Genomic DNA, 27,669 nt, shown 5'->3' with positions numbered 1-27,669 from the left:
ATGCATCATCAAAAGGAGATTTCATTAAAAGTTCTAAAATAACAAAGCTACCATGACCTTAAACAAAAATGAAAATAGGATGGACCTGGAAATCAAAGAAGCAAGAGAGAAGGTGGCCCCACTAAGTCTCCCAAGGAGGAGGACAAGTTGACTCTGATAAGAAGCAGGCCTCTAAGTCAACAAGGAAGAAGACCAAGCCGAGCTACATGTATATGAAGAAGGTTGTAAAGAAGATGAAGACAAAGGCTTCCCAGGATGGAGACCACATCAAGTAAGTGAGAAATGGTATGGCTCCTAACCTCTAGTTGTAACCCCACTCTCCTGGTGTGTAAAGTGTCAATATAAACCCAACATTGTAGCTCATAGAGAAACCTAGATGGACCGCTCCAACCATGTTAAAACCCTAAGATCTCTCTAGATAATTGTTATGCATAAACATGCATAAATCGGGCATAAACTCATCCACCCAACCATCCTCGAGCCCAAGGGATGCACACATGAATTATAATGAAGTACGTCATACCTTTACCTTGATGTCCCATACCATCAAGAGGTATAACTCCAATCCAATTGCATGTAGCTATAGTGTGAAATAGTAGGTGAGTAGATATAATCCTCTATACAAGAGAACATCATATCATAACCTAGCCTCAAGATAACATAAACTTAGCCCTCCTTGAGTGTGCCCCATATCATAACCTAGCCTCAAGATAACATAGCCTTAGCCCTCCTTGAGTGTGCCCCATACCCCTATTATATAGGAGGGCCCTCAAGTGACTCTTGACTCTCCATTTCCCATGTGTGACCCTTGGATGCCTGACCCTAACCTTAACCCTTAAGGTTAGTCCTAACCCATGCTCCACTAGAGCTTGTTCCCATGCTCCCATGCTCACAAGCCTAATGTGGGTTAGCCTCCTAGTATATGCACACATAATGTGCATATAACATACTTCCCCTCTCTCAAAACATTGCACTCTCAATGAAAAGAATGAGAACTTCACTGAACAATATCAACCGACTCCCAAGTCGAATCCTCTATTTCCCTATCTTTCCACCTAATTTTAACCTCAGGGATAAGTCAACTATAAAGTTTTCTTTCCCTGAATTCAAGTACCTTATCAGGTTCATATGGAACATAGGATAATTCTTCGACTTCAACGAGTTCTTAAGGAGTAACTATATTATCCTCACCTCCCAGTTTCCCTTTCAATCTATTGATATGAAAGACTAGATGAACTCTAACATGTGGAGGTAGTTTAAGTTCATACGCAACCGTGCCAATCCGATGTACAAATCGAAATGGACCACAATATCTAGGAGATAAATTCGAGCATTTTTCTTTTGACAAAGTCTGAAAATCTTTAAGAACTTTTAAATAAACCAACTCTCCTGGTTTAAAAGACCAAATTGAGCGTCCTCTATCAGCATAGAACCGTGCCCTATCCTAAGCACTCCTCATAGAGTCCCGAGCTTCGGTCAGCATTTCCTACATATCACGTAAGATGCATCAAGCTCGATGTCCTTAAGACCGACATCAATAGGTTCCCTTGGTTGATACCCATACATAAGCATGAACGGACTAAAACCAATAGCCGTATGTTTAAAACTATTATAGGCAAATTCCATCATTGCAAGATATTTTTTTCAATTTGATGCTTTTCCAAAGACATATGCATGAAGCATATCCTCTATAATCTGATTCATATGCTCTGTTTGCCCATCAAACTACGGATGATCATAGGAATTCATACTCAAAGTAATTTCCTCGTTTGTAGACCATTCGGAATAAAGTAGGAAAACATGGCATTATAACAGCAGGAACCAGGTATCCATCGGCGGCCTAATGTACCCAAATCTGCTCATGGAATTATCGACATCCCGAGTTACCCATATCAACATAGAGAGTCATCAACTTCTCGTTCGATGAGTCATATATGTCCATCCGTAAACCATCAGGTTGACTGTATATATCACCTAAAGTACGGAACTAGAGAAAGAAATGCCAACAAAGGAAAAATCCAAATTTCCTTAATCCGAACACAACAAGATAAACTCGTTGAACTCTAAAGAAAGAGATTTCAACAAGTGAAAATGCCGACAAGATTACACTTCATCAATACATATAGGCTATAGATAAAAAAAGTTTATCTAGAGAACGCCCACACAATAACTTTAAATGAATTCAGAAAATGAGATTGTCTTTTTCAATGTTGAGGTCAACATGCTAAGTGATGTAAGCAAAGCAACAATCTTGAGCCCAAATTATACCATAAGATAATATACGTGAGGGATCGCTAGCATCCCATACCACCATGATACCACCCAGACATACCTTACCAATTTGAAACTCCCTAGTATGCCGTCTAGGAAAAATGAATAAAATCCTTTATAAAAGAAATAAGATGGCCTTATCCCAAACTTTCACATACTAAAACCTGTCTTTATATTCCTGAGACCACATCAAGGAATAACTCTTTCCAAGTACATCATTAGAAAAGAAATTGAATTATTGGCGCCTTTCTAATGATAACTACCCAAAACACAATAAAGTTAGGGTAGAAAAATTATTGGCGTCTTTCTAATGATAACTACCCAAAACACAATAAAGTTAGGGTAGAAAAATAACTCACCTAGATACATAAGCAACTAGGTATCTGAGTTGGAATATGTACAAGAGTACAAGCAATATACTCCAAAATTAAGTGCAAAAAACGAAGGCAAATGCTACCCTCAAAGCACATGAAATTAAAAGATCAAAAGATCCTTATAAATCCATGGATAAAAGCATAGAAGCTCCTCAAATCCATGAAAACCATAGTTGATCATAACAATCAATGCATGCCATCTAATGGTAATTAATCATGCCAAAAGAAGCATTAAAATTGGTGGCCAACTCATCAATCCGGAGTATATGAACGTGGTGTCGTTCAAGCAAAACTCTAAAGTAAGCAAGTGAAAACACATGTGTGTAGCACTCATTAAAAAACCCCTAGACACAAGTGATCTAGGTAGAACTTGATGAGTCTAAATAAAACTTGGAAAACATCCAATCCAAAACAAACCGATCAACTAACCCATGATAGAATTTATCTTAGTCTTAAGAAATTAAGCACAAACCACACTTAAAAAGTGTAAAATAAATTATCATGGAAAAGTGTCAAAGGTGAAACACACTTTGAACGCAAAGGTGAAACACACTTTGAACGTAGATTCTAGCCATCATTGAAGAAAGTAAAGAACAAGTCCAAAAAGAATGGCTAGCCAATGGTAAAAAATCATGAAAACATCGTTTAGAATAAATCCAAATAGAAATATCTACTAATACGAGGTATAATTGTATTAATAATATGCAAATAACCCGCATTTATCTAATGTTAGCATGAGAAAACGTACTTCAACATTAAATAACCCTTGAAAATATTAAATTCTCGAGAAAAAAATTATCATAATTATTTTCTAATTTTTTCTAATTTAATAGGGCCTCAGAATATGATAATTTTAAATTCCACCAAACCTATCTTATGGCATTCCAAACCTATATTTTTCAAAAAAAAAAAAACAAATAGATTTGCCAAAATACTATTGGTATTTTAAAAATACCAATTTTTAAGATTTGTAAAAATAATTTCTAAAAAATTTCTAATTTTTTCTCAGAATCCCATCATTCACGAAATTTCCAATTCCGCTCGACAATTCTAAAATCCAATGAAAATCTATAATTTTAATGGATTTTCTAAATTTTTAGGTTAAAAAATACATTTTTAAAGAGATTTGGATGGTCACGGGCGCCCGAATGGACACACTACATGCCAAACACCAATCCCACATTTTTTAAAAATTTAAAATAACCTTTGTCTAACTTTTTAATAATTTTCAAGAATTTTTTGAAATTTTTAATTTAGCCCAAACGTATTTAGAATACGAATGGTCAAAAAATTTCGGAATCTAAACGGTTTTCCCGGAATACGGATCTTGTCCTTGCTAGTGTGTCTAGTCATGGCCAAGGAGTGACATATTCTATTTGACACCCCTTGCCTTGCAGCAACCTCATGCCAATCACAGTTCTTCCCTCCCAGACATCTAGGGTGTTGGCCAATTTAAACACCTACTCAGGCAGCAATGCATTGTTTTCCCTCCAGTCTGCTCCAACTATTTTTTAGCTTGACAATAAATATGCGTCATCTGTCCAGGTAGTGCGTCTGAAGTAAAGGGGTTCCTAACAACACAACAAATATGGCGTAGGTTTTAATGCTTGGGAGGCAATAGCCTTAGCCACAAAAATGGGCCTTGATCAACCTTTTTAGGAGGACATTACTAGCAAGAAGGCACTAAAACTTAGTACTTTCATCAAATCAATGGCTTGGGATGGGAAAGCCTTCTCGTGTGTGGCACATTTAGAAAACATGTGGCAAGAACTCGGGAAACAAGATTGCTAGCAACATTTAAACAAATCCTATTCACATGATCTCGAGTCGAACACAGCACCTTCACATGCACTATGTAGGAAAGGAAAGCTGATTTTATTCGCATTTGAAGCCCGGGACATTTCTTGATTGGAGGATTAGAGAAACTCAAATCGTTTATAGGCCCCAGTATGGCTCTTCCCCCTATGACGTTCCCCTTCTAGAGGAGTTAGCAAAGGAGAGACCCCTCCCCCATGTCACATGTCAGTTCTCTGCCTCAGATGATGTGTGATCATTTTCTCTGATTAATTTCTTTTCACTAATAGAAGAATCCTTTTCTTGGGGTATCACAATGTTGACACCACAAAACTACAAAAAGGTCTATAGCCTTATAATGTATGCAGCTTTTTTTAAAATTTAGCGACTACTAGAGGGAGCAAAGTACTCCGTGAGGACCCCTCATATCCTCTACAAAGCGAGGGCAAGGTAACTATTGGGTGTCCAGCCGGGGATTGAACCTGGTACCTCCAAGTTACAAGCCACCCCCATTAACCACTAGAACAAGCGCCCAATGTTAAGGTCTATAGCCTTATAATGTATGCAGCTTTGATGCAAGCTAACAGAATAAACCCGAGTTTCAAGTGCAGTGGATTTGCCTTTTGAAAATGGGCTTTGGTAAATCATCCCGGCTCAGCTTGGTGCACGCTCATAGATTGGTGTATAAAATGTCACTCGTACAAACGTATGCAACGAAGGCAGAGCTGCAGGGTAACGACATGAACCTACGCAATTCTCCCACAGAAGAGAGGTAGACCAAGCAATCCGGCAGGAGGGTAGGTGGATGATTCTGAGATTGTTAACAGGGCTTGCCATGGCGGTTCGAGCAGCTCGCCTTCACACCTCGCCCCATGCTGGACTCACAAAGACCCTCCAAAGAGCTCAGGGTCCGGAACGTCCCCTGCGGCTGCCTTGTCCACCCTACAGATTGCAACGGCCGTTTCATCGCCTTGTCAGCACTTCCGCCTCCACTACACAAGACAGCATCCCTGAAAAGAGGTATCAGCCTTTCCCGACCCACTGTGTTATATGTAAATTTGATATCTTTTACTTTCAAATCCATGGATGGCAGTGATAAGAAATATATACCTGCATACTTAGCGTATCAGTTCTATGTGCATAAATGTGTGCATGCGTGTACAGTGCTTATTTATGAATGCATGTTTTCAGTTTTATATGTTTGTACGCACGGATGTATGTTGTTTCATGTATGAGTTTGATGTGTATGAATACATGGATGCAATGTACAACGTATCCAATTCTTATATATGTGTGTATCCATTCCTGTTTAATGTATCAGTTTTATATGTATGTATGCACATACTCACATCTATGAATGATCGATGCATGTCTGATGAATTTGCTCTTTATGTATGGATAATATATGGATGCATGCACAAATTTATTCATTTCCTATGAATATGAATACATGTTGAATGTATCATTTATATGTATGCATAATTAGTAAGTTTCATACGTAGGTATGCATGTATGATGTATTAATGCATTTGTATTTAATTTCTGTTTTATTTTTATATGTATGCACGCTTCTAGAACGTGTTTGTTAATATGTTTGTATGTGTAATGTGTGTATCAAAATTAGTTGTTGTAACTCAATCTAAAGCTATTTATTTTGTGGCCTATAGTGTGAATGTTAAGAAGCAGAAGCAGAGACTGGATGAAATGTGTCAAGAGAGGTTCCCTCAACACAGCCGGACACTGATCCAGTCTTGGATTCTTCAAGGCAAGGTCACGTTAAGTTGAGAAGATTGTGCAGCCACTTGGAGTGAATTCTCTGAGAACCTGTTACTTGCCTTTGTAGGAAAGGTGCTGGTAGATGGACAGCCGCTTGTAAAGGCAGGAGTCCGTGTATCACCCAAATCCTGTGTCAAGATCATTGCAGAGATTCCAAAGTATGTTTGCAGGTACGAGCTTGGTTAAGACAAACAAGCAGATGTGTTCATCAGTGAACTTACAATGTGTAATCTATTATGGCTGGTATGGGTCTGTGTTTTGGTGTGAACTGTTTCATGCGGCTTTACAAATTGTCGCTGTGCTACCTAGAGCCTTGATACCTGGCGTTGTGTGGGGCTTCACATTCTCTCTCTCTCTCTCTCTCTCTGCGCGTGCGTGCACGCACGGACACATGCATGCATGCATTCATTCATACATACGTACAGACATACATACATAAATGCATGCATACATATGTGCATGTATATAAATGTAAATGTATAATGTATGCATATGTGTATATCAAAATTACATATATCTTGCATGCTTAAGTCATCTACTGGGTGAAGGCCTAACTAGTGGCCTTGGTCAAGTTACTAGTCAGCCTATTTTGCAACATTGTGAAGGTTATTTAGTTGGATGTAATCTGCACAAATAAAATGCAAAGCAGAAGGAATGAAATATCTTTTGTGAATATCCTTCATAACACCAATCTCTCCAAAGGGTCACTCTATCACTTCAAACTTGTGGTTGAACAAAGACAGGGGGACTTAAGGGATAGGTTTTACAAATCATGCAAAGCATGATTTTTTATCTAGAAGATTTTCTTCGGTGCAAGAACACTAGGGTAATTCTAAGACCAAGTAGGTCTCAAAGTGAAGTGGTAAGCATTTACACATCGGCGCCACAAATTAGCACACAACACAAATGTAGTTGTTTATTATAGTGAGAATGCATGTGTTTTGTGGATGTCTGCTTGAAACCACAAAAACTTAATCTCAACTTGCCTTGGAGTTCTTGCATTGTCACGAGTTGCCCTAGATGGTGGAAGCTCTTCCCGTCTTTCCACAACTTGTAAAATCTACCCTAAGGTTGAGTAGTAAGGTCAACATGCTAGGATGTTTTGGATAGCAAATAGCCTTTTTTTGTGCGTTATAGTGATAGGCTTTAGAGATGTGCAAATGAGGTCTTGGCATGGTAGTCACACTGTTAGAAGCAGCTGTTTTGGAAAGATTGGAAGATTTTAGAGGCAAAAAAGCAAGCGAGATTATCAAGATCTTTAAGACACTTCAAAAGAATTCTAATTCTCAAGCACAAAAAATAGAGCAAACCATCTACTTGGAACAAATTAAAAGCATTAACCTTACATAAACAAAATAAAATAGACGAGAACTTGAAAATAGAAAAAGATCACCGTCGACATTGTCACGAGTTGCCCTAGATGGTGGAAGCTCTTGCATTGTCACGAGTTGCCCTAGATGGTGGAAGCTCTTCCCGTCTTTCCACAACTTGTAAAATCTACCCTAAGGTTGAGTAGTAAGGTCAACATGCTAGGATGTTTTGGATAGCAAATAGCCTTTTTTTGTGCTTTATAGTGATAGGCTTTAGAGATGTGCAAATGAGGTCTTGGCATGGTAGTCACACTGTTAGAAGCAGCTGTTTTGGAAAGATTGGAAGATTTTAGAGGCAAAAAAGCAAGCGAGATTATCAAGATCTTTAAGACACTTCAAAAGAATTCTAATTCTCAAGCACAAAAAATAGAGCAAACCATCTACTTGGAACAAATGAAAAGCATTAACCTTACATAAACAAAATAAAATAGACGAGAACTTGAAAATAGAAAAAGATCACCGTCGACACAAGATTGGGTTGAATCTCCCTTGGATGAGTGTGGTTTCTTGTACCACTCATCAACGTTTATATGTATTAAAAGCCTTGCTTTTCAAAAAGCGTAAGTGCTTTTAAGTTTTTGAGCGTAAAAGCTCTTACAAATATAAAGTCTTGGATCTACCAAAAGTAAAAAATACTAATTGGTATGTTCAAAGGTTTAAGGTCTTAGTCTTATAAAAGTATTAATGTCAAAATTTGAAACCATAATAGTTGTTCACATGTCTTTTAAATATCCACAAAAGCTACAAATATAAAGTCTTGGGTCTACCAAAAGTAAAAAATACTAATTGGTATGTTCAAAGGATTAAGGTCTTAGTCTTACAAAAGTATTAATGTCAAAATTTGAAACCATAATAGTTGTTCACATGTCTTTTAAAATATCTCATAGTGGTCCAACACATGTTCCACTCGTGATTAACACATAATCCGTCACTCAATCATCGTCTATATCCAAAATAATATTAGTTAGCGCACACAATCGAGTAAACACATTAATCTTGACTATATCATACTAGCGCATACAGTCGATTAAACACAAATGATATAAATAAAAGGCGTATCTAAAATAAAAAATCTCGAAATAAAATAATGGACGTCGTCTCCATAGACGTTATGACTAACATTTCGGTTGTGTAATCTTGACTATATCATACCAGCGCACACAGTTGATTAAACACATTAATCGCAGTAAATGATATAAATAAAAGATGCATCCAAAATAAAATATCCCGAAATAAAATAATAGACGTTTCTATAAAGGTTAGATTAACAGAGATTTCAAACACATTTAGCTATCAAATATGTCCACAACTCGGTGAATAAATGATTTAATATTCCTTGCCTTGCTCTTGATGATTCCGTAATAACCCAAGCCACATATTTATATGGGTTAGGTTGCTTTCGTTTAATTTGCTTTTGATGGCAACAACCTATATGTTTTTATATCTTGCTTTTCTTACACAGGTTTTAGTAATGTCCGGTCCTTTTATAAAGGTTGGCTTTCTTTGTTTGGTCTTTTTTTAAATAAGTATGGTTTCACCTATAAAATGCATATGAACATGCATGGTGTTATATTCCTTGCAATTTCTAGGTTAAGACATAAGCTAGAACTCTAGACGCAATTGCCACTTGAGAGTCATGTCTTTCCGCATGCATTAGTCCTTTGTGACAAGGCATTTTTAGGACAATTATAGGATGGACTAGGGAGGTTTTAGGATTACTAGACCACTATGTAAGCCCTCGCTTTGCAAGGACAAAGTCGTTGAATGTTGTGAAGTTAGATTAGGGTTTGTAAGGATAGATTAGGTGCACTTTCATAATGGGTCAAGCAATGCCCAGATGTAGAGGCCTTAATGTATGAACATGCTGGAACTTGAAAGGAAAAGAAAACTGGAAGACAAGTGAACGTTGGAGCACAGGTTGTGGCTTTCTAGAGGTGGAATTTTGGAGATGGAGTGAGTAGCTCAAGTTTGCCCCCAAAGTAGCTGGCTCAAGTGACCCAAAGTGGGGGGCTTGGTTTTGGGCAAAAGCTCTTAAAAACTGATGCAGAAGGACCTCTTCAGCATGAAGACTAGCTATCATGTAGTACTAGGGTGCCACATTGACATACTTGTATAGAGTACACCGTCAAGTTACCTTTTGGATGGCATTGAGCATATTCTAAGTCCCAGTCAAGGGACACGTTGTGAATTGTCTTAACATCTGGGTCACAGGCGGTGGGAAGTACGTGCATTGCTTTGCATGTATTTTGTTATGTACTTGGAGCTAATCTTACCTAATCCATTACCCAACAAGGTTAGGGGACCATGGGATTAGGAGATAGCAGGTAGATGTAGAGGGCTAAGGTTCAGAATCAATAAAACTAGGCTACTGGCTATCTATAGCAAGTTAACCATTTATAGTGGCAGTTATCATTGTATAAGTGATACCTTGGGTTATTATTGTGTGGTCACTTGTGGGGTGCACTTTTGATGGGTCTGTGCCTAGACCAAAGTTTCAACTCTTGCTGTGGACATGGTAAATCACATATAGTCTTGCAGAGGACCCCTTGTGGGCAGGCATTGGTGGTATTGAACGCTAGTGCTGATTGGCATGTATTTGTGGAGTGGAGCCTTAGCCCTTGGCTCTGTGGTGGTGGATTGGAGTACTGATCCTATGGTTGGGTGGTGAGCTTGCTGCTTGCCTGCTCCCCTTTTATTTGGTTTTCTCTAATCTTATTTGGACTGTGAGTAGGAGATCTTGGTTGGATAGGCTGGGAGGTCTCTTACACTTTGTATGAGAGCGACCTAAACACGGAGTCTACAAAGGTTTGCATGTGTTTCATGGTTTTATTCACATCAAGATTCCTAGGTATTTCTCTTAGCACCATAGCTTGCTTTTTTGTCTCATAAAGATGTATGCTTTCTACGGTTGATGTCATGGTTGTATTCAGAGAGGGGGAATATGTGAGAGTCGGCCGTGTAGAAGATGTGCAGAAAGGACCCTTATGAGAAATCTGTGACAGCCCCACGGATCTCCTGAACGCAAACACAAGTGATTAGTACAAACCTCCTAAGAGGGGTGCAGGTTGGCTCACCACCCAACCATAGGTTCGCGTCTGCAAACCTCTCCCAAGCCAGAGGCTAAAGCTCCAATCCCATGAACCATGCCAGTCAGCAGTGGTATACCACAAATACGTGCCTGCTGAGGCCTTTAGCACGACGGTTGGTGATCTGTCAAATCCAATCATGTTCTTGACAAATCTTGGTTCATCACAGACCACAGAGTGAATAACTCTTTGTGAACAATAATAACCCAAGTCTCACTTATATAGTGGCTACTACTGCCATAAATAACTGAACGGTCATAAATAGAAATAGCTAGTATGAGCCTTAGCCGCTTATATCAGCTTGTTTCGTCTAATCCCAGGGCTCCTCTAACCCTGTTGGAGTAGACCACTAATCCTAAAGATTAGGACTAGGCACATAACATAACCCTAATTCTCTCTCAGTTTTTTTGCTCCCAGATGGGCTGCATTTATGCCCAAGTGCCTACTCTTGACGCACATGGTTTATGTGTAGACAAGGGGATGAGGGCAATGGACTGTGACTGGCAAAGGGCTTTGATGCGTGGAAAGGATAGATTTCGGCCTCCTACAGGACATCAATAGTTGAGGTGATGTGCAACAAAAAAGTGGGGAGACTAGGACCAGGGTGGGCTTGCGTGGGGGGCTGCAGGAATCTGTGCGCAGGCTGTGAAAGGAGACGTGCATCTCGGCGGGTTCAGACCATCCATAGTGGTATGTGCATATACATGAGTACATGGGCTGGAGATTGCTGTCTGAACAGGCTGCCAAGGAAAAGGAAAGTATGTGAGTTGTTATTGTAGGCGGGCTTTCTAAAAAAAAAGCTGGCTCTATGTATTTTTGGGACTCTAAGCAGTGTGGTAAACCAAAGAAGTGTGAATCATATTATGAGCGCACACCTTATAGTGGATGATTGACCATAAAACAAAGACTCTTTTCAGTGGGGAGCAGATTTTGCACCTCTCTTCTTGTACCCGGAGCATGGGGAAGGTTCAAGTAAGTGGTTTTTTTCTACAGTTTTATGTAGTTTTCTCCTTGACTTTTTTGAAAATTCAGAATCGCACATATTAATCCTTTTCTTTTTTGTTGCAGCAACCAAGTTATACCCCTTGATTCTTTCTTCCCTTTTCCATCTCTTTTACCATGGCGACACCCCAGTCCCTCTCCTTTACCGATGATTTGTCAGATCATGAGCAGGAATGGGAAGAAACAGGGGAAGATATTGGGGAACCGAGCCATGCTCATGCTCTTGCTCATGGGCAGCATATAGTAGTGGTGGAAGAGGAGATAGATGTGGTTGAGAAAACTTCCTTCGATTGTGAGATGCATACATAGGAATCAACAAAAATTAAGGTTTTCTCAATTGGAGCTTTTCAAGATTGAGGAGGAAATTGTCAGATTCAAGATACAACTTCACCAGAAATTTGAGGGCTTCTTTTCAATTTGGAAAATCAGCAGCTTCTACATAAAAGATTAGGGCTTTTTCAAAATCAATGGTAAAAAAACATCAGAGGAAAACTGAGGCTGAGGCTTTGGGCATGTTCCTGGATTCATCTAGGTATATAGTTCAGCCGTATTAGCGGACATGCAGGTTTCACATTGTGAATTTTTCATCCGAGTTGCGGTCAGTTGATATTGTGCTTATTCTTTTTTTTCATCCGAGTTGTGGCCAGTTGATATTGTGCTTATTCTTTCTATCTTTAGCAGTGCATTTGCCCTATCAACTACTTATTTGCTCTACAAATTCTTTCTATTTGCTACTTCCCTTAGTGCTAGGCTTCATTATGGTTGAGTCTGCCCTGCATCTCCGGAGGTTTGACAGAAACTCAGTACGAAGGCTTGTGTGTGAATATATGCTCTTATGTGTGTGTGTGTGGAGTGCGTGTGTGAGAGCATATCTTGATACAGAGTTCTACACCCACTATTGGGCACTGATGACGTTAGTGGGGATGTCGTAGTATCTAGTCCTTACTATGTATAATGGAGTCGATAGTTATATAGTCTTGTGGGTTGATTGCCATGAGTATATAACATGCACGTTCCTAAAAGGTGAATTTGGGCATGTTCCTGGATTCATCTAGGTATATATATATATATTGAAGCTTGTAAAAGCTCTAGCGGTTTTGCTAAAATTGGCCTTTTAAGCCGAAATTGAAAGGTTTGCACCTTTTGCATTTTGGGGCTTTCCCAAAATTGGCCATCGGCATAAAAATTGAGCAAAATTGAAGAGCCTAGAATGTTCGATGTTTTTGAACATTTCAAAAAATTGACAGTTTCTCGCAAATTTGTGCTTCCTACATCAGTTATTGTCACCCCTTGGGTACCAAGAAGCGACAGAATTGCCCTGCATCATCTCCGTAGCATCGAGATTCGGCATTAGCATTGCTCAGCTCCATGAGAGCAGCCCTCGCCTTGCCAGTACTTCCCTGCATGCGGCTCCACCGATGTTGACTGCGGCCTCCACGTGTTTAAGGATTTTCTCCCACCGAGAAAATTTACTTTTTTATGATTATTTATGTGTTTGAGTCAAGGGTTCTCTACTCGGGATGTCCCTCGAAATCTGAATTAAATAATCCCTGTGTGTTTTCTCTCTTAGATGTTTGTAACGTCTTATTTTATAAAAGGCTCCATTTCTATGTTATCCTTGTTTTGAGTCAAGGGGGATAGTTTTGGATGTCAAAGAATCTTATGTGTGGTCAAGCTCCATTTGTAGGCTTGATTATGATCTGTTGTATTATGTCATGTATGGCCACTGTGATCTTTTTCATCACGTGGTGCCAGTGAGTCTAAATCACCTTGAAAGTATAAAGGCTATTCCTCATAACACCACCCTAACTCCGAAGGGGGAATTGTTGGGTATTTTGGAGTCTTTGTGTGTGAATATCTCTTATACGTGTGTGTGAATATACTTATGTGAGTAAGTGAGTATGCGTGTGTGAATCATCTCTTATAGCCTCTAGTGTGTTTGTGTGTGTAAGTAGCGATGTCATTGGTTTAGCCAAGTGTCATTACCCTATTAGTGATTCTTTCGAGAGCTTCTCTCTCTCTCTCTCTCTCTCTCTCTCTCTCTCTCTCTCTCACTGTGCACACGCAGTGCCAACATTTTTTATCCTCCTTAGCTTTCTCTTGTGTAAGCCTAATCCTAGAGTCTTTAAAGACAGCCTTAGAATTGTACATGAGATAGATGAGAAGTTTGGAACTTCTCGGTCTTAGACTAAGTGTCTAGTCCAGTTGACAATTGGACTGTTCGACACATTGATTTCAAATATGGGATTGGATTCCACAATGGTCAAAGATACTCTAGGGTGGACGTAGTTCCACAAGGTTATTTTTTATCCCAGGACTTCCACCTGTTTTATGGGGTGTAACCCATGGAGTTAGGGATGGAATATGTTATAACCGTTGTCCTTCAGGATCTCTATTTGTAACTATTTGGTCCTCCTAGCTCTATTTCACATGATGAAACCCATGCCCGGACATCAAATAGGTGGAAGAAGACATGGGGATAAGGTCCATAAGATTTGATTAAGTAAAAGCACCATTCTTAGTCAAAAAAGCAAGAAAAAGCAAAAAGTCAAACAGGGTTGACCGCGAGCCAAGGGAACCATTGGAAAGAGGAGATTGAGCCAGACCAAAAAGCTAAAAGGCGCTTTCTCAAAAAGCAGCTCTAAGGCCAAAAAGCAAGGCCTTAAAGCCGGAGAAGCAAGGCGCCAAAAGTTGAGTAATATTTAATTATTAAAAGTAAAAAGAGCTAAAGCAAAGGCAAAAAGGAAAAAGCAAAGCATAAAAAGGGAAAGCAAAAGCATGGACAAGCTTTTGGCAAAAAGCAGAGCCCTTTTCAAGTATAAAAAGGCTTGAACCTCTTTTGTAGCATCATGAAGGAGATCGTGGAGTGTGTGTGGGCATCATTATGATCATGGAGAGCTTCAGATGTACGGTTATGGACGCGTGTACGGAGCTGTAGGACATAAATTTTAAAAATCCTAAAAATTTTAGAAATCCTGAAACTGCTCTAAAAACCTAAAAATTGCTTTTTGGATGTTTTTATCGTCCAAAAACCATTAAAACAGGTTTTATATCAGTTTTCTTGCCAGAAAGAGCTTTTCCATGGTTTTCTTCATCGACAAGGTTGTAGAAGTTGTGGAGATTACTTATGGGAACTTGGACTACTTAAACTTGGATTTGAACTTGGATATAAACTTGGACATAGAGCTTGGATATGGAACATAGAGTTTGGACATGGAGCATAGACATGGAGAACTTGGACATAGAGCTTGGGCATGGAACTTGGACATGAACATGGAACTTAGACATATAGCTTGGGCATGGAACTTGGACATGAACATGGAACTTAGACATATAGCTTGGACATGGATCTGGACTTGGTTTTGGATTTGATTTGGACTTGGATTCATTGGATTTGGATTTGGATATTGGATTTGGTACTAGCCCGGTGAGAGATGCTTATGGGTCCCGTGGTATGCACGGCATCAGAGATCTCGTGTCTCGACATTGACATCAACATCGACTTGGATATCGCACATCGGCATATCTGTCTGTTTTGTATTCATTGATTGTATTGATCCTGGCGAGCGTGCCCGTGGATTGTTCGTGAATAAATTCCTGAAAGGAGGCGGGGCCTGTTACCCGCTCAATGTGGTGTACTGTGCAAGATCCCTATTCCCTTCTCTCTCTCCCCTCTCTCTCTATATCTTTATCTCTTGGACATATGGTTGAGTCTGTCACGGCACGCCCCGCTGGGCTTACAGTGGTATCAGAGTAGGATTTCTCTTGAAGAAACTTTCTTGGGGTGACAGAGTCATGTCGAGAGCAGAGGGAGACTAAGGGCCTAATGAGGGGAAAAACTATAAGGCCAATACAAGACTTCAAAATGGGACCCAAGACTGTCAATCTATTTATCATGAAACCGCGGCCATGACATCAGAAGAGTACCATGACTTTTAGCAGTTTAGACAACCTCTCAGAGACGAAGAATTTCTTTCTTGGAGAACCAAGAGGACAGGACCAAAGAAGGACTCAAATGTTTGCAGATTTCATCAAGGATTGAGCCACTGAAGCCGAAGGAGTTGAAGTTGCTAAAGCCTATCTTGGAGTCACCATTGTAGAAGGATCTAGAGCTACCCATTCTATTTCTTATGGAGGAGACAGGGAAGCTACTCCTAGGCCTGCTCTCTCACATGCAGCTTCCTCTGGACAAGTAAGGGAAAGGAAGGCAAAGACGCTAGAGAGATCTGAAGATCATCTGATTAACATCATGCCAAGAAGTTCGACGAGTGGTTTGCAGTGGTGTTTAGCCCATTGCATATTTCGATAAATAAAGCCTTGGAATCTTTGTGGACCAAAGCTGAAACAAAACCCTTTTGAAGCATTGAGACTTTATGCTAGCAAAGGACCGGTGTTGGTTATTCTAGACCTTTTTGTGGTTGAACATGATGAGATTGTATTGTAGTAGTCTTAAACCAGGCAGGCCATGTTGTGGCCGATGAATGTCAAAGACAACAAGGAAGCAGATGCATTATCTCGGAGACCCTTGAGCCATGCGGTTTCTATGGGTTACCATATGGATTTCACTTTGATGAAGGATCCTTATGCTACCAAAGAGGATTTCAAAGATGTTTTGGAACAGATTGTAGAATATAGATTTGGTGACTTTTTATGTCATCAAGAAGGATTTTCTTATAATACAAACCCAGGTCATGTGTAACACAAGGAATTGAGGCCAAAGTAATGGAAGAGTGCCATGCTCCTCCCGAATTCAAGAATTATTCGCTATTGAATGCGAAATGGATACCAGAGAAGTACTTCTAGGACTATCCAGATATACTTCAAGCTTATGAAGAAATGGTTGGTCCAGATGTATTTGAAGTACAGATATGGACGTCTTGCGATCAAGGGATTGCGTCTCTAGCTCTTTTCATTGTATATATATATATATATATATATATATATATATATATATTGGATTGGAACTGACCATTATTTTGCTTATAATGGTTACTTGGACATGCTCTAGTGGGTGGCAATGATGCCAGATAGCCCAAGGAGCAAGATTTGTATATGGGAGGCAATGATGCCGGATGACCCATTGGACGGCAACGATGCTTGATAGCCCAAGGAGCAAGATTTGTATATGGGAGGCAACGATGCCAGATGACCCATTTGTGTTTTTAGATTTTCAAGCTTCCATAGCCTTCTTCTACTATATAGGTTTTCTCCTCCTTGTTTACTCCTTCCCAAGAATCCATAGCCCAACTTATTGGGTGCCTCTTGCGACGACAACGATGCTAGAATGAGATTTGTATATGGGAGGCAACGATGCCAGATATCTTGGACTTCGTAGTCGGATGGTCATTGCGACCAAATGGCCGAGATGACTGTATTGGATTTCATAGTCGGGCGGTCAATGTGACCAGATGGCCCAGATGACTATTGATGAACTCTCGGGCGGTCCTAGTGACCAGATGGCCTTGAGGATAGTCTGAGCGGTCGTAGTGGCCAGATGGCTCAGCATGGTTCGATGAAACCAGACAGGACAATCCATGAATAGGAGGATCATTACTTGTGCGGACAATGCTTGGATTTATGGCATGTGATAGTCCACTGGGCTCTAGACTACCTGGCCAATACCTGGAATACCCAGTAGATGCGAATGATGCATACTTGTTTGTTGACTAGCTTGTGTCTAGTTTTTGGAGGAGGTAAGTATGCATTTATTTTATTTAACACATGTGATAGGCAATGAAGATGCACCATCAAGAACAAGAACATCGGTCAAAGAAAAGACATTGAAATGTTGCCAGACAAGGCCTTAAAGCCAAAAAAGCAAAGCACCAAAAGTTGAGTAATATTTTATTAATAAAAGTAAAAAGAGTAAAAGCAAAGGCAAAAAGAAAAAGGCAAAGCAAAAGCATGGACAAGCGTTTGGCAAAAAGCAGAGCCCTTTTCAAGTATAAAAAGGCTTGAATCTCTCTTGTAGCATCATGAAGGAGATCGTGGAGTGTGTGGGCATCATCATTATGATCATGGAGAGCTTCTTCTTCGCCACCAACTTGCTTTTCAGATGTATGGTCAGTCCTAGACTTGTATGGGCATATGCATGGGTGATATGGACACGTGTACGGAGCTATACGGACATAAATTTTAAAAACCCTAAAAATTTTAGAAACCCTAAAACTGCTCTAAAAACTGCTTTTTGGATGTTTTTATCGCCCAAAAACCATTAAAACAGGTTTTATCCCTCAAAGTAGACGTGAGTATCTACTAGTTATGTGTGAAAATATAACCTCTCTTCAGCCTTACATGAGGATTGGAGAAGGGAGATCTTGTGGTTGGAATATTTGCTAGGGTTATTATGGTAGAGCTTGTTGCACTTTTAAGACTAATGTCCTATTGGGGTTGAGCTCCCAATTTAAGGTCTCCACAGACCACACCCAAGGATTATTTGACCTAGAACCAAAACCCTAACAAGATTTCATAGTCTCGACATCGTTGTACGCATTGCATGGCCGCGATGGAATGTGGCTGTTGCATGCACGGAAGCCTTGCTGTACTGATCCACAGCCTAAAGTTTGATTAAGAACAAGATGCTTATTAAACATGATTAAGACAGAGGAGAGAGAAGAAGAGAGAGATAGTGGGTGTCAGGTTTTCTTGTATTTATATGGTACAAAAAGGTTGCTTATGAATGTACATGGTTTAATAAATGGATGTGCATGCGGTCAGCCCTAGAGGGGTGACCTGTGACCTCTTCTACATGACTTCTACTAATTGCTACTTTTGCTATTGCTGAAAATGCTGAATGAATGATGCTATGGTTGCTTTATGCTTATATATGAGTTGAGGTGGCTGGTCGGCCAGCTAAAGGGATGTCAGCCTTCTGCCTGGACAAATATTGGGCATTAAATGCCCCTTTGAATGCTGCGCTTTTTTTGTACTGCTATCCATACTTGCTGCCTTTGCCTAGATGCTACCGATTGCTGCCTTGTTCCCCTGGATGCTTGTCGACTGAGTTATGGAGGCTGCCGACCAGATTCCCATGTCCTCCATGTTGATGATGATGCTATTGATCTAATAGTTGACCTAAATGTTGACTTTAACTGATGATTAATCAAGGATTAATGATGTTCATGCTGGAGGTTCACCAGGGCACGCGTGTGCACGTGACATTCCCTCTTGCTAAACTTGATGACGGGGTGGACACTCTGTCATCCTTCCTTCTTGGACTACGGACTTTGACTCACTAACGTCGACTTTGGCCTGCTACTTTAACTGACTTTGAATTTAATTGATATTTCTCTCTGAACACCCTCAGTCCTGATCTCTACTTCCAAGTCTTGCTGAAGAACTGAGCATCTATTCAACTGCCATCTCCATGCTTGCTTTCCCTTACCCTTAACACAATGGTGGGTCACCTGCCAGAACTGATCATTCTTGTTGCTAGGCCTTTGGAACTGATCTGAGAGCTTAATGATGTACTGGTTCTATGAGGGTAAAAGGACGAAAGGACCAAATATACGAGAGACGAGAGCAAAACAACACAGCATGAAATGGGTGAGTGAGTGTAAATATGATGGTGAGTGAAAATATGTACAAGAGACCGTCTGATGTGAGGTGATTATGAGTAGAAGACTGGTGCAGAAGCAAAGACGATGTCGGAGCTGAAGCACGGTCGATGACGAAGGCTGGTGTCGATGTGAGGCAAAGGCACTTTGTTAGGTGGTCGGTGTCGAAGGCTCGCGTCGGTGGATGTGGAGGTACTCTGAGGTGGTAGTGAGCAGCGGAAGGGATGCAGACTTTGGTGACGAGGGTGCTGCGATACCTGAGTGATGATGAAGAGCAGAGAGGGCTGCCATCCCGAGTGGTGCAAGCTCTGGTGACAAGGTTGCTGCAGTACATGAGGGGTGGTGAGGAGGAGAGAGGGCTGCCGTCACCGAGTGGTGGTGGTGCAAGCTCTGGTGACAAGGGTGCTGCAATACCTGAGTGATGGTGAGGAGCAGAGAGGGTTGGTGTCCCGAGTGGTGTCGATAGTGAAGATAAGCAAACAGGGCTGCCGTCCCGATGATGTGAAATGGTGAGCAGAGAGTGGGCTGCTGTCCCAAGGTAAACTGAAGAAGAAAAACGATGATGAACTATAGCAGAAAGTGGGCTGCTGTCCCAAGTTAGGTACTCATGATAAAACGCTGAAGTGCTGGACTGTGTAGCAGAGAGTGGGCTGCTGTCCCAAAGTGTGGTCTGATATAAAATGCTGATGTACTGACCTGTAGCAGAGAGTGGGCTGCTGTCCCAAGGTGTGGCCTGATGTAAAACGCTGATGTGCTGACCTGAAGAGCCGATGAAGATGAAGCAGATGATGTGCAGTCCCCAGCATCAGCAACAGCAGCATAAGTGGTACCAATTATGTCTATGAAGTGGTACAGCCAGTGAAGTGATGAGGCAAAGCTATATATAGTATGTGGGACTACTGGTCGGCTAGACTAAAGGCTGTCGGCCAGCAGCAACGACACAAAAAGAGGGAAAAACTAATAAATCCAGAAAAGTCCAGATAAAATCCCCTTTTTTAGGGCTGGACAAAATGCCATTTTCAGACACCCACTCTCTGGCCAAAAAGGGGACCATGAGAGAAGATGGAGGATGCCAGGGTCCTACACTGACACATTGGCAGAAAGAATGTATCCCCCTATGGAAACAAAGTCTGATAAAGTTAGAGAGGGAGATCGTGATGGCAAGGGTGGTGAAGATGAGGTGATGTACATGGGTTGATCATCTCCCAAAGTAAGATCTTGAACGGGGCTCTCCTCTAAGTAAGAAGTCCTATTCCCTATGTGGTCCAGTTTAGAGTTTGGAGAATCAACTTTTGGTGAGAAGAATTGGTCCTCTGGGAGTGCAGGTAGACGATCCATGGTGTGTGCTCTCGAGGTCTTCAATCCCTTTGCTCACGATAGCTCTCATACCATGTGAGGGCAAAAGGACGAAAGGACCAAATGTATGAGAGATCAGAGCAAAACAACAAAGCATGAAATGGGTGAGTGAGTGTATATATGATGGTGAGTGAAAATATGTACAAGAGACCCTTTGATGTGAGGTGACTCTGAGTAGAAGACCGGTGTAGAAGCAAAGATGATGTCGGAGCTGGAGCACGGTGGATGACAAAGGCTTGCGTCGATGTGAGGCAAAGGCACTCCGTGAGGTGGTGGCCAGCAGCAAAGACACAAAAAGAGAGGGAAAAACTACTAAATCTAGAAAAGTCTAGATAAAATCCTCTTTTTAGGGCTGGACAAAATGCCATTTTCAAACAGGCTCTGCATACATACCCTTAGGGAATGCTTCTTCTAGCTTCGCGTGTTGCAGACCACTCCAGTTGCTACCTTGCTGCATCTTTTCTGCTGGAATTGTGCACCTTTCTTGGGACTATGCTTAGTGGGTTGAGCCCGAATGCTATGATACCAATGTTGCATGCGCGGAAGCGTTGCTGTATTGATCCACAGCCCTAAACTTGATTAAGAACAAGTTGTTGATTAAACATGATTAAGACAGAGGAGAGAGAGAGTTGGTGCCAGGTTTTTTTTGTATTTATATGGTACAAAAAGGTTGCTTATGAATGTACATGGTTTATTGATTAGGCCCTTGGTCAGCCCCAGAGGGGTGACCTCTGGCTTCTTCTACATGACTTCTACTAATTACTACTTTTGCTATTGCTGAAAATGCTGAATGAATGATGCTATGACTGCTTTATGCTTATATACGATTTGAGGTGGCTGGTTGGCCAGCTAAAGAACTGTCGGCCCCCTAGGCAATGTTGCATAAAAACACATTTCTTACGTAGTGGAAATGTATGAAACGTTTCGTATTGTATGAAACACGTTTTTTTGAAGCTCGACTTTAATAATGCCCTAGATCATGTCACCATCGTTTTGTACTTTTTTTTGTTTGCATTTTCCAGAGGCAGTTCGCTGCACGTTTCTTGATGGTGTGTTTACCAGCTGGCTAGTGATAGTGTGCTCGTGACAGCCTCGTGTGCTCCTTTGTATCCTTGGGTCCTCTGGAGGTCTATTTGAGGGGTAATTTTCTTTTGTGCTTTATGTATGTTTTCTCTGCAAAGCTCAGAGAGAAGTACGTTTTTTAATCTGTGCTCAATATTTCTTGCATATCTTCTTCTCCTTGCTCTCTTGAGGCCTAAGGCAACCTGCCTAGGGCAATATAGGGTGAATTTGGAGTGTTTTTACAAGGGCCAAGACTTCTTTGATATTCATAAAATGAGATTTCTTTCCATTATGTGTCGCACTTGCAGGGCTAAGGATCTACATTTATCCCCACCTTGTAGGATGCCTCGAACAGGTGATTCTCTTTGTAACAATGTCACCTTCGCGTCTAGATATGGTGGCTTGGACTTCAAAAAGTGGAAATGCAACTTTTGTGTAGATAAGTGTCATGTGCACAGTGTGTATTTACCGTGTGCTACATGCACACAAGACTAGCTTTGAGGTTTGGGGAAGCTTGGAGCTAGGCAGGCTGATTGGCGAGTTGAGTTAGGGATGTCATGTGCACAGTGTGTATCTATTGTGTGCTACACGCACACAAGACTAGCTTTGAGGTTTGGGGAAGCTTGGAGCTAGGTAGGCTGATTGGCGAGCTGAGTTAGGAATAGACTAACGGGCGGGCACCCAAGTATGGACGCCCGATGATTGGCCAAGAGGCTATAAAAGAGTGGCCAAGGTTAGTCATTAATTCATAGAGTCTCGCGTGTCTTTGTGAGAGCTCTATGGTTAGGAGCCTGGATCTAGTGCAGACGTGCACTTGCTTTATGCAGCCGAGGACGGCAGCAGACTCAAGGTCCGCGAGGGTAGCTTCGTGGCGGTATGGGACGTCACGAGGTAGAGATTGGTCGGTACGTCCATCTAGTTAGCTCAGCTCGTGGCTCGGTGGGGACAGCCAAGACTTGTGGGCTTGTCCACTTCTAGCTCTGCACCTCGAGCCAAAAGAACCAGTCTTCCAGTGTTCAAGAAAGAACATGTGCAGGCAGGGATGTAGAAGGTTGCCATGAAAGAGGTAGCGAGAGAGTTGATGAAATTTTTTATTCAATGTGGATAGTCTTTCCACATTGTCAGGACTCCTCAATGGAAGAAGGCAATGAGAGCTATCTCCCGCATTGGGTGTGAGTGGGATGGCTCCTCCTATGAAACATTGTACACTATCGAGCTTCGCAAGGAGCAATTGGTTGTGGAGATGGAGATGGAGCCTTTCAAGGCCACTTGGGCAAAGTATGGTTGTACTTTGCTTTGTGATGGATGGATAGATGTGCGGAAGAGAAATGTGTACAACATTCTTGTGTCCTCTTGCAAAGGCACAATGCTCATTCGTGCCATAGATGCATCGGCGGTAGGGACAATGGTTACAGGGGAGTTCATTATGCTCCACATGCGCCAGGCAATCAATGAAATTGGCCCTGATAACATTGTGCAGGTGATCACAGACAACGGCTCCAATTGTGTATCCATGGGCAGGATGTTAGAGGAGGAGTTCCCCAAGATTGTGTGGACACCTTGTGCAGCACAGAGCCTTGACTTGATGATTGAGAATATGGGGAGGCTTGATTGGGTGAGCCATGTATTTTTAGTTGCATCTAGCATGGTGAACTTAGTCACAAAGAGGCCAAAGGTTTTGAGCATATACAGGGCCAACAGTGATCTTGAGCTTCTAAATCCCTCCAAAACTCAGTTCACATAAATGTTTATTGTGGTGGAGAAACTAGTGAGAGTGCGACATGGCTTATTGCGCATTGTTGTGTGTCGTGAGTGGACAGCATGGGAGGTCAAGGACGAGCCAAGTCTATATCATTCTCTCATAAGGTCATGAGAGATACTTGGTGGCAGGATGCAAAGGGGCTTGTGAAGGCACTTCAGCCCATGTATAGTGTCCTTCAGCTCATAGACATGGAGGGGAGTACCATTGGGCTGCTTTATGAGTTCATGGATAGAATTGGTGAGGCTCTCAATGCTTGTACTACCTTGTTGTCTAACAAGCGCTGACCCTTGGGCCTTAACTTTAGTCTTTGACTTTTTCTCCTCCTATAAGTTATTTTATATAAATGTATAGAGTCTAGACTTGCAACTTCCTTGGTGCTTCCTAAATCTTGGATCTCTTACGTATGTCACATGTGGAGTTTAAGATATTAAGAACATCTGGAATCGGCGTTGGGATTGGTTTCATAGGCCAATCCATGCTGTTGCTCACATTTTGCATCCCCTTTGGAGGAATGAGGAGCAATACCTCAAAGAGGAGCTAGAATGAGGATGGACCTAGTACATCACTAAGTTGGTGGGATTGGGAGGTGATATACAACTTATGAGAAAGCTCGACGATGAGCTTCTCATGTACCGCACGATAGCCATATGTTTGGGCGAGCTATTACATTGCTCAGGGAGACACAGTTGTAGCTAGTGTCTTGGTGGGAGAAATATGGTATTGGTACACCCAACTTGGTAGGATTCTTGAATCTTGTATCTTTGTCTCCTATTCTTTCTAAATCTATATTCAAATGCTACTCTTTCTTTGACTCTAAGTTTACATTCTTTTTTGTACAATGTAGAGACGGATTGCACCGAGAATTCTCTCATAAGATTGCAGTTCGGGGCCTTGTGAGAGGAACTTGGAGTACATGGGCTCTTTTTCACACGAAAAAGAGAAACAAACTCTCCACAACACAATTGGAGAGACTTGTCTTTTGTCATTGCAATCTCCGATTGCTAGAGCCAAAGGGTCATATCATTGAGCCTTGCCAAGTGAATCCTGATAAGATTGACATTAGGAAGTGCAAGGAGATTCTTGACATTCCTTAGGAGGAGAGACACATCTATTCCATGCTCTATGAGGAGATCATGGCTCCAGCTCGCACTACACGGTCTTGTCGAGAGGCTAGTACTAGTGCCGTACCCACACCTCTAGAGGATAAGGCATTTGAGGACTCAGCTACCGGTAGTGACCGTGAGAGTGAGGATGCAGAGGTAGAGGATGCAGATGAGAATGAGCATGAGGAGGAGGATGAAGTAGATAGCAGCTAGCAACATCATTTTATTTGAACTTTGTTATGTAGTTTGGACATGTTACATCATATATTTATATAATCTTTTGATACTTTCTTGCTACTAGCATCTAGCTTTATTTGCAATTTATGCCATGGATCATGGATTATGAGTCATGACTTATCACCCACGTGGTGATTCTTTTGATTTCTGTTTGGTCATCACTATTAATGAAGTATTAAGCTTTTTCTTGGTAGTGGGTAGTGGCCCAATGATCAATCGTGATTTGTGATATCTTACATGTATTTTGTTTGTTTATTGAAATGAATTCAGTGTGGTCTCTTATAAGTTATGTCATAGGGCTAAATACATATATTTTTTTGTATATTCCAAGTTAAAAATATATATATTTTTTCTATTTTGTTTGAAACCTTTTTGGACCAGTTTCTTACCTGCTAGGAAACGTTTCAAAAGGTATGAAACCTGTTTTATATCTTCTGTTTTAGAAACGCCTAGCAACATTGGCCGTGGGCTATTAATTATAAGCTCTTAGCCATTCTAGACCTCTTTTGGCTAGTGTCCTTAGGCAATGTGTGAACCATCTAGGTCCACATACCCCACCGAGCTAAGCCCTTAACCCGAACCCTAATCTTGGGTTAGTACACGTTCCTAGCCCTAACCTTATGCTTGTTGAGACCTATCCAAGCATGTTCTCCAATACTTGATTCACCCTCTCCATTTGCTCGTTGGACTGAGATGATCAGAGGAGCTCAAACTCAGCTTGGTCTCCTATTTGTGGGAGACTAGTTGCCAGAAGTGACGAATAAACTTCAAGTACGTCACTCACTATGTCACAAGGTAAACCATATAACTTGAAAAGTTGCTCAACAAACTACTGTACCAATTCAAGAGCCGTTATTGTTTTCTTGTGGGTAAAAATCATACCATCTTTGTCAATCTATCTACCACTACCTAAATGGCATCATGACCTCTGCGACCGAGTGTGTGGTTAACCGGTGTTAAAATCCATGAAAATATTTTCCCATGCACTATAAGGGATCTCCAGAGGATGTCACAATCCTCCAGCCCTAAGGCACTCGGACTTGTTCACCTAAAGAGGATGAGACTTTACCACATAGTCATGGACTTTTACCCTCATCTTGGGCCAGTAAAACATAAGTTCTATCAAATCATAGGTTTGTTGTACCCTTGGAGGACCTGCTATAGGAGCGTCATGACAGTCATAAAGGTTCCTTCTCCTAATCTCAGTGCTATCCGGTACTCAAACCCTATCATTTCGGAACAATAATCCGAATAAGATATTGACCTCCAACCACCTTGACAAGTGGAATGATCCTTGAGCTCTAGTCTGTAATAATTGAGCTCCCCCCTTGGACCTGTTGCCAAAACTGACCAAAATATCTATCGGTCTTACATTGTCCTCTTAGGGAATCATAAAGGAGAGCGTGAATCTCGGTGAAACTCAAAAGCTTCACCTCACCAATTCGACTCAATGCATTTGCAATCCTACTCAAGTTACCCTTTAGATATCAAATCTCCATGTCAAAATCCTGCATCAACTCTGCCTATTGCGCCTTCTTTCCCCTCAACTTAAGTCTGTCACAAAAATACTTGATCGACTCCTGGTTAGTCAAAATAACAAACTTGGATCCATACAAGTAATGTCTCCAAATTTTCAATGCGTGTATAACCACATATAACTCTTTCTCCTGAGTATGTCATCTGACTTGGGTATCATCAAGCTTCTTGCTTTCAAAAGCAAGAAGTCGGCCCTCTTGGAACAAGGCAACCCCTATCGCATAATCACTGGCATCTGTCTCAACCATGAATGGTTTGCCAGGATCCTGTATGGCTAAAATTGGTGCATCTCTAAGCTATCCTCTTAAAAGCTTGATCAAGCCTTGCTTCTTTAGGGTAGAAATTTGTGCTCGGAGCTTGGGTGTGTTGCTTAGGTGGTGTCGGGGAGAAGGTGCAGGTGCATGTAGGCACAATAGGGCGGAGCAGAGGAGCGAGGGCCTAGGCGCCTGAGTACGTGGCAGGTGGTGTGCACGTAGAATAGGCAGCCGGTGGAAAGGGATGTCACGGTTGGAAGTGTTGGTAGAGCGTCGGCTCAGCCAGGTGTGAGGAAGGTTGCATTAAACAGGTGCGAGGTGCCGCCGTTGGTGAGCAGAAGGCATAGCAGACACGGAAGACGATGGCGACTAGAGACGACGGGTGGCATTGCAAAGGCAGCACATAGTCACGAACAATAGTGTGATTTGCTCTGATACCAATTGAAGACTCTAGGATTAGGGTTACGTAGGAGAAAGCTAAGGAGGATGAAAAATGTCCATCATGGCTACTGCGTGTGCAAAGTGATAGACAGAGAGAAATTTTGGGTTAAAAGGTCAAATTGGGTAAAAACCCCAATTTGTGGGTTACATCAGCTTCAAATTGTAGCTAATGGTTCAATTTTACAAGAAGCCCCAAAGACGAGAGCTTCAATTAGACATTTTTAACCCAATTTTTGAAATGCTCCAAATTTCATTAATGCTCGAGTGGTCAATTAGGCATTTTTTTCCATGATTTTGAAAACCCTCAAATTAAGAGTGTTGGAAAGGCTTCAATTCATGTTAAGTAGTGAAATTCTAGAAAAAGCCTTATTTTTTTTTTGGGTGATGAAGACTCTCAATTCGATGATTTTACCATGTATTTGAGAAATCCCCAAATTGTATGTTGATGATTATGCTATTAGTAGGTGGCAGTTGTCTTGGAAGATTTTTGAAGATAGTAGATTGACATTGACGACGCAATTGGCGCAGGTGCTCATGGGGAGTGAGTTCTGCAGGGGCAACGAAGCACAGCGGGCATCAAGTCGACGTGGTTTCAATAGCCTTAATGATAAGGCTTAGAGGCTTAAGCCTTTGATTTTTTAATAAGGCTGGCATGCTTATTAAAAAGCAAAGATGTGCCTTGGAGGTTG

The 27,669-nt window shown here is 41.3% G+C and overlaps 1 protein-coding gene across 2 annotated transcripts in view; it reads left to right on the top strand.

Moving 5' to 3' along the window:
* The first annotated feature begins 5,001 nt into the window (after window positions 1-5,001).
* Window positions 5,002-27,669, top strand: part of LOC147612788 (bacterial hemolysin-like protein) — a 73,890-nt gene continuing 51,222 nt past the window's right edge. Inside the window, exons 1-3 of one of the 2 annotated variants that reach the window (XM_086783400.1) lie at window positions 5,002-5,459; window positions 6,107-6,209; window positions 6,288-6,373. In XM_086783400.1, coding sequence (XP_086639526.1) covers window positions 5,245-5,459; window positions 6,107-6,209; window positions 6,288-6,373 — 404 coding nt within the window. In that variant the 5' untranslated portion in view covers window positions 5,002-5,244. Of the gene's footprint in view, window positions 5,460-6,106; window positions 6,210-6,287; window positions 6,386-27,669 lie in introns of both variants that reach the window. The other variant, XM_086783399.1, reaches the window with a different exon arrangement.

Source organism: Cibotium barometz, chromosome 45 (genome assembly GCF_041138505.1).
Source record: "Cibotium barometz isolate CiBa-2024 chromosome 45, ASM4113850v1, whole genome shotgun sequence".
Taxonomy (NCBI): Eukaryota; Viridiplantae; Streptophyta; class Polypodiopsida; order Cyatheales; family Cibotiaceae; genus Cibotium; species Cibotium barometz.
This window is presented reverse-complemented; position numbering and strand designations above follow the sequence as displayed.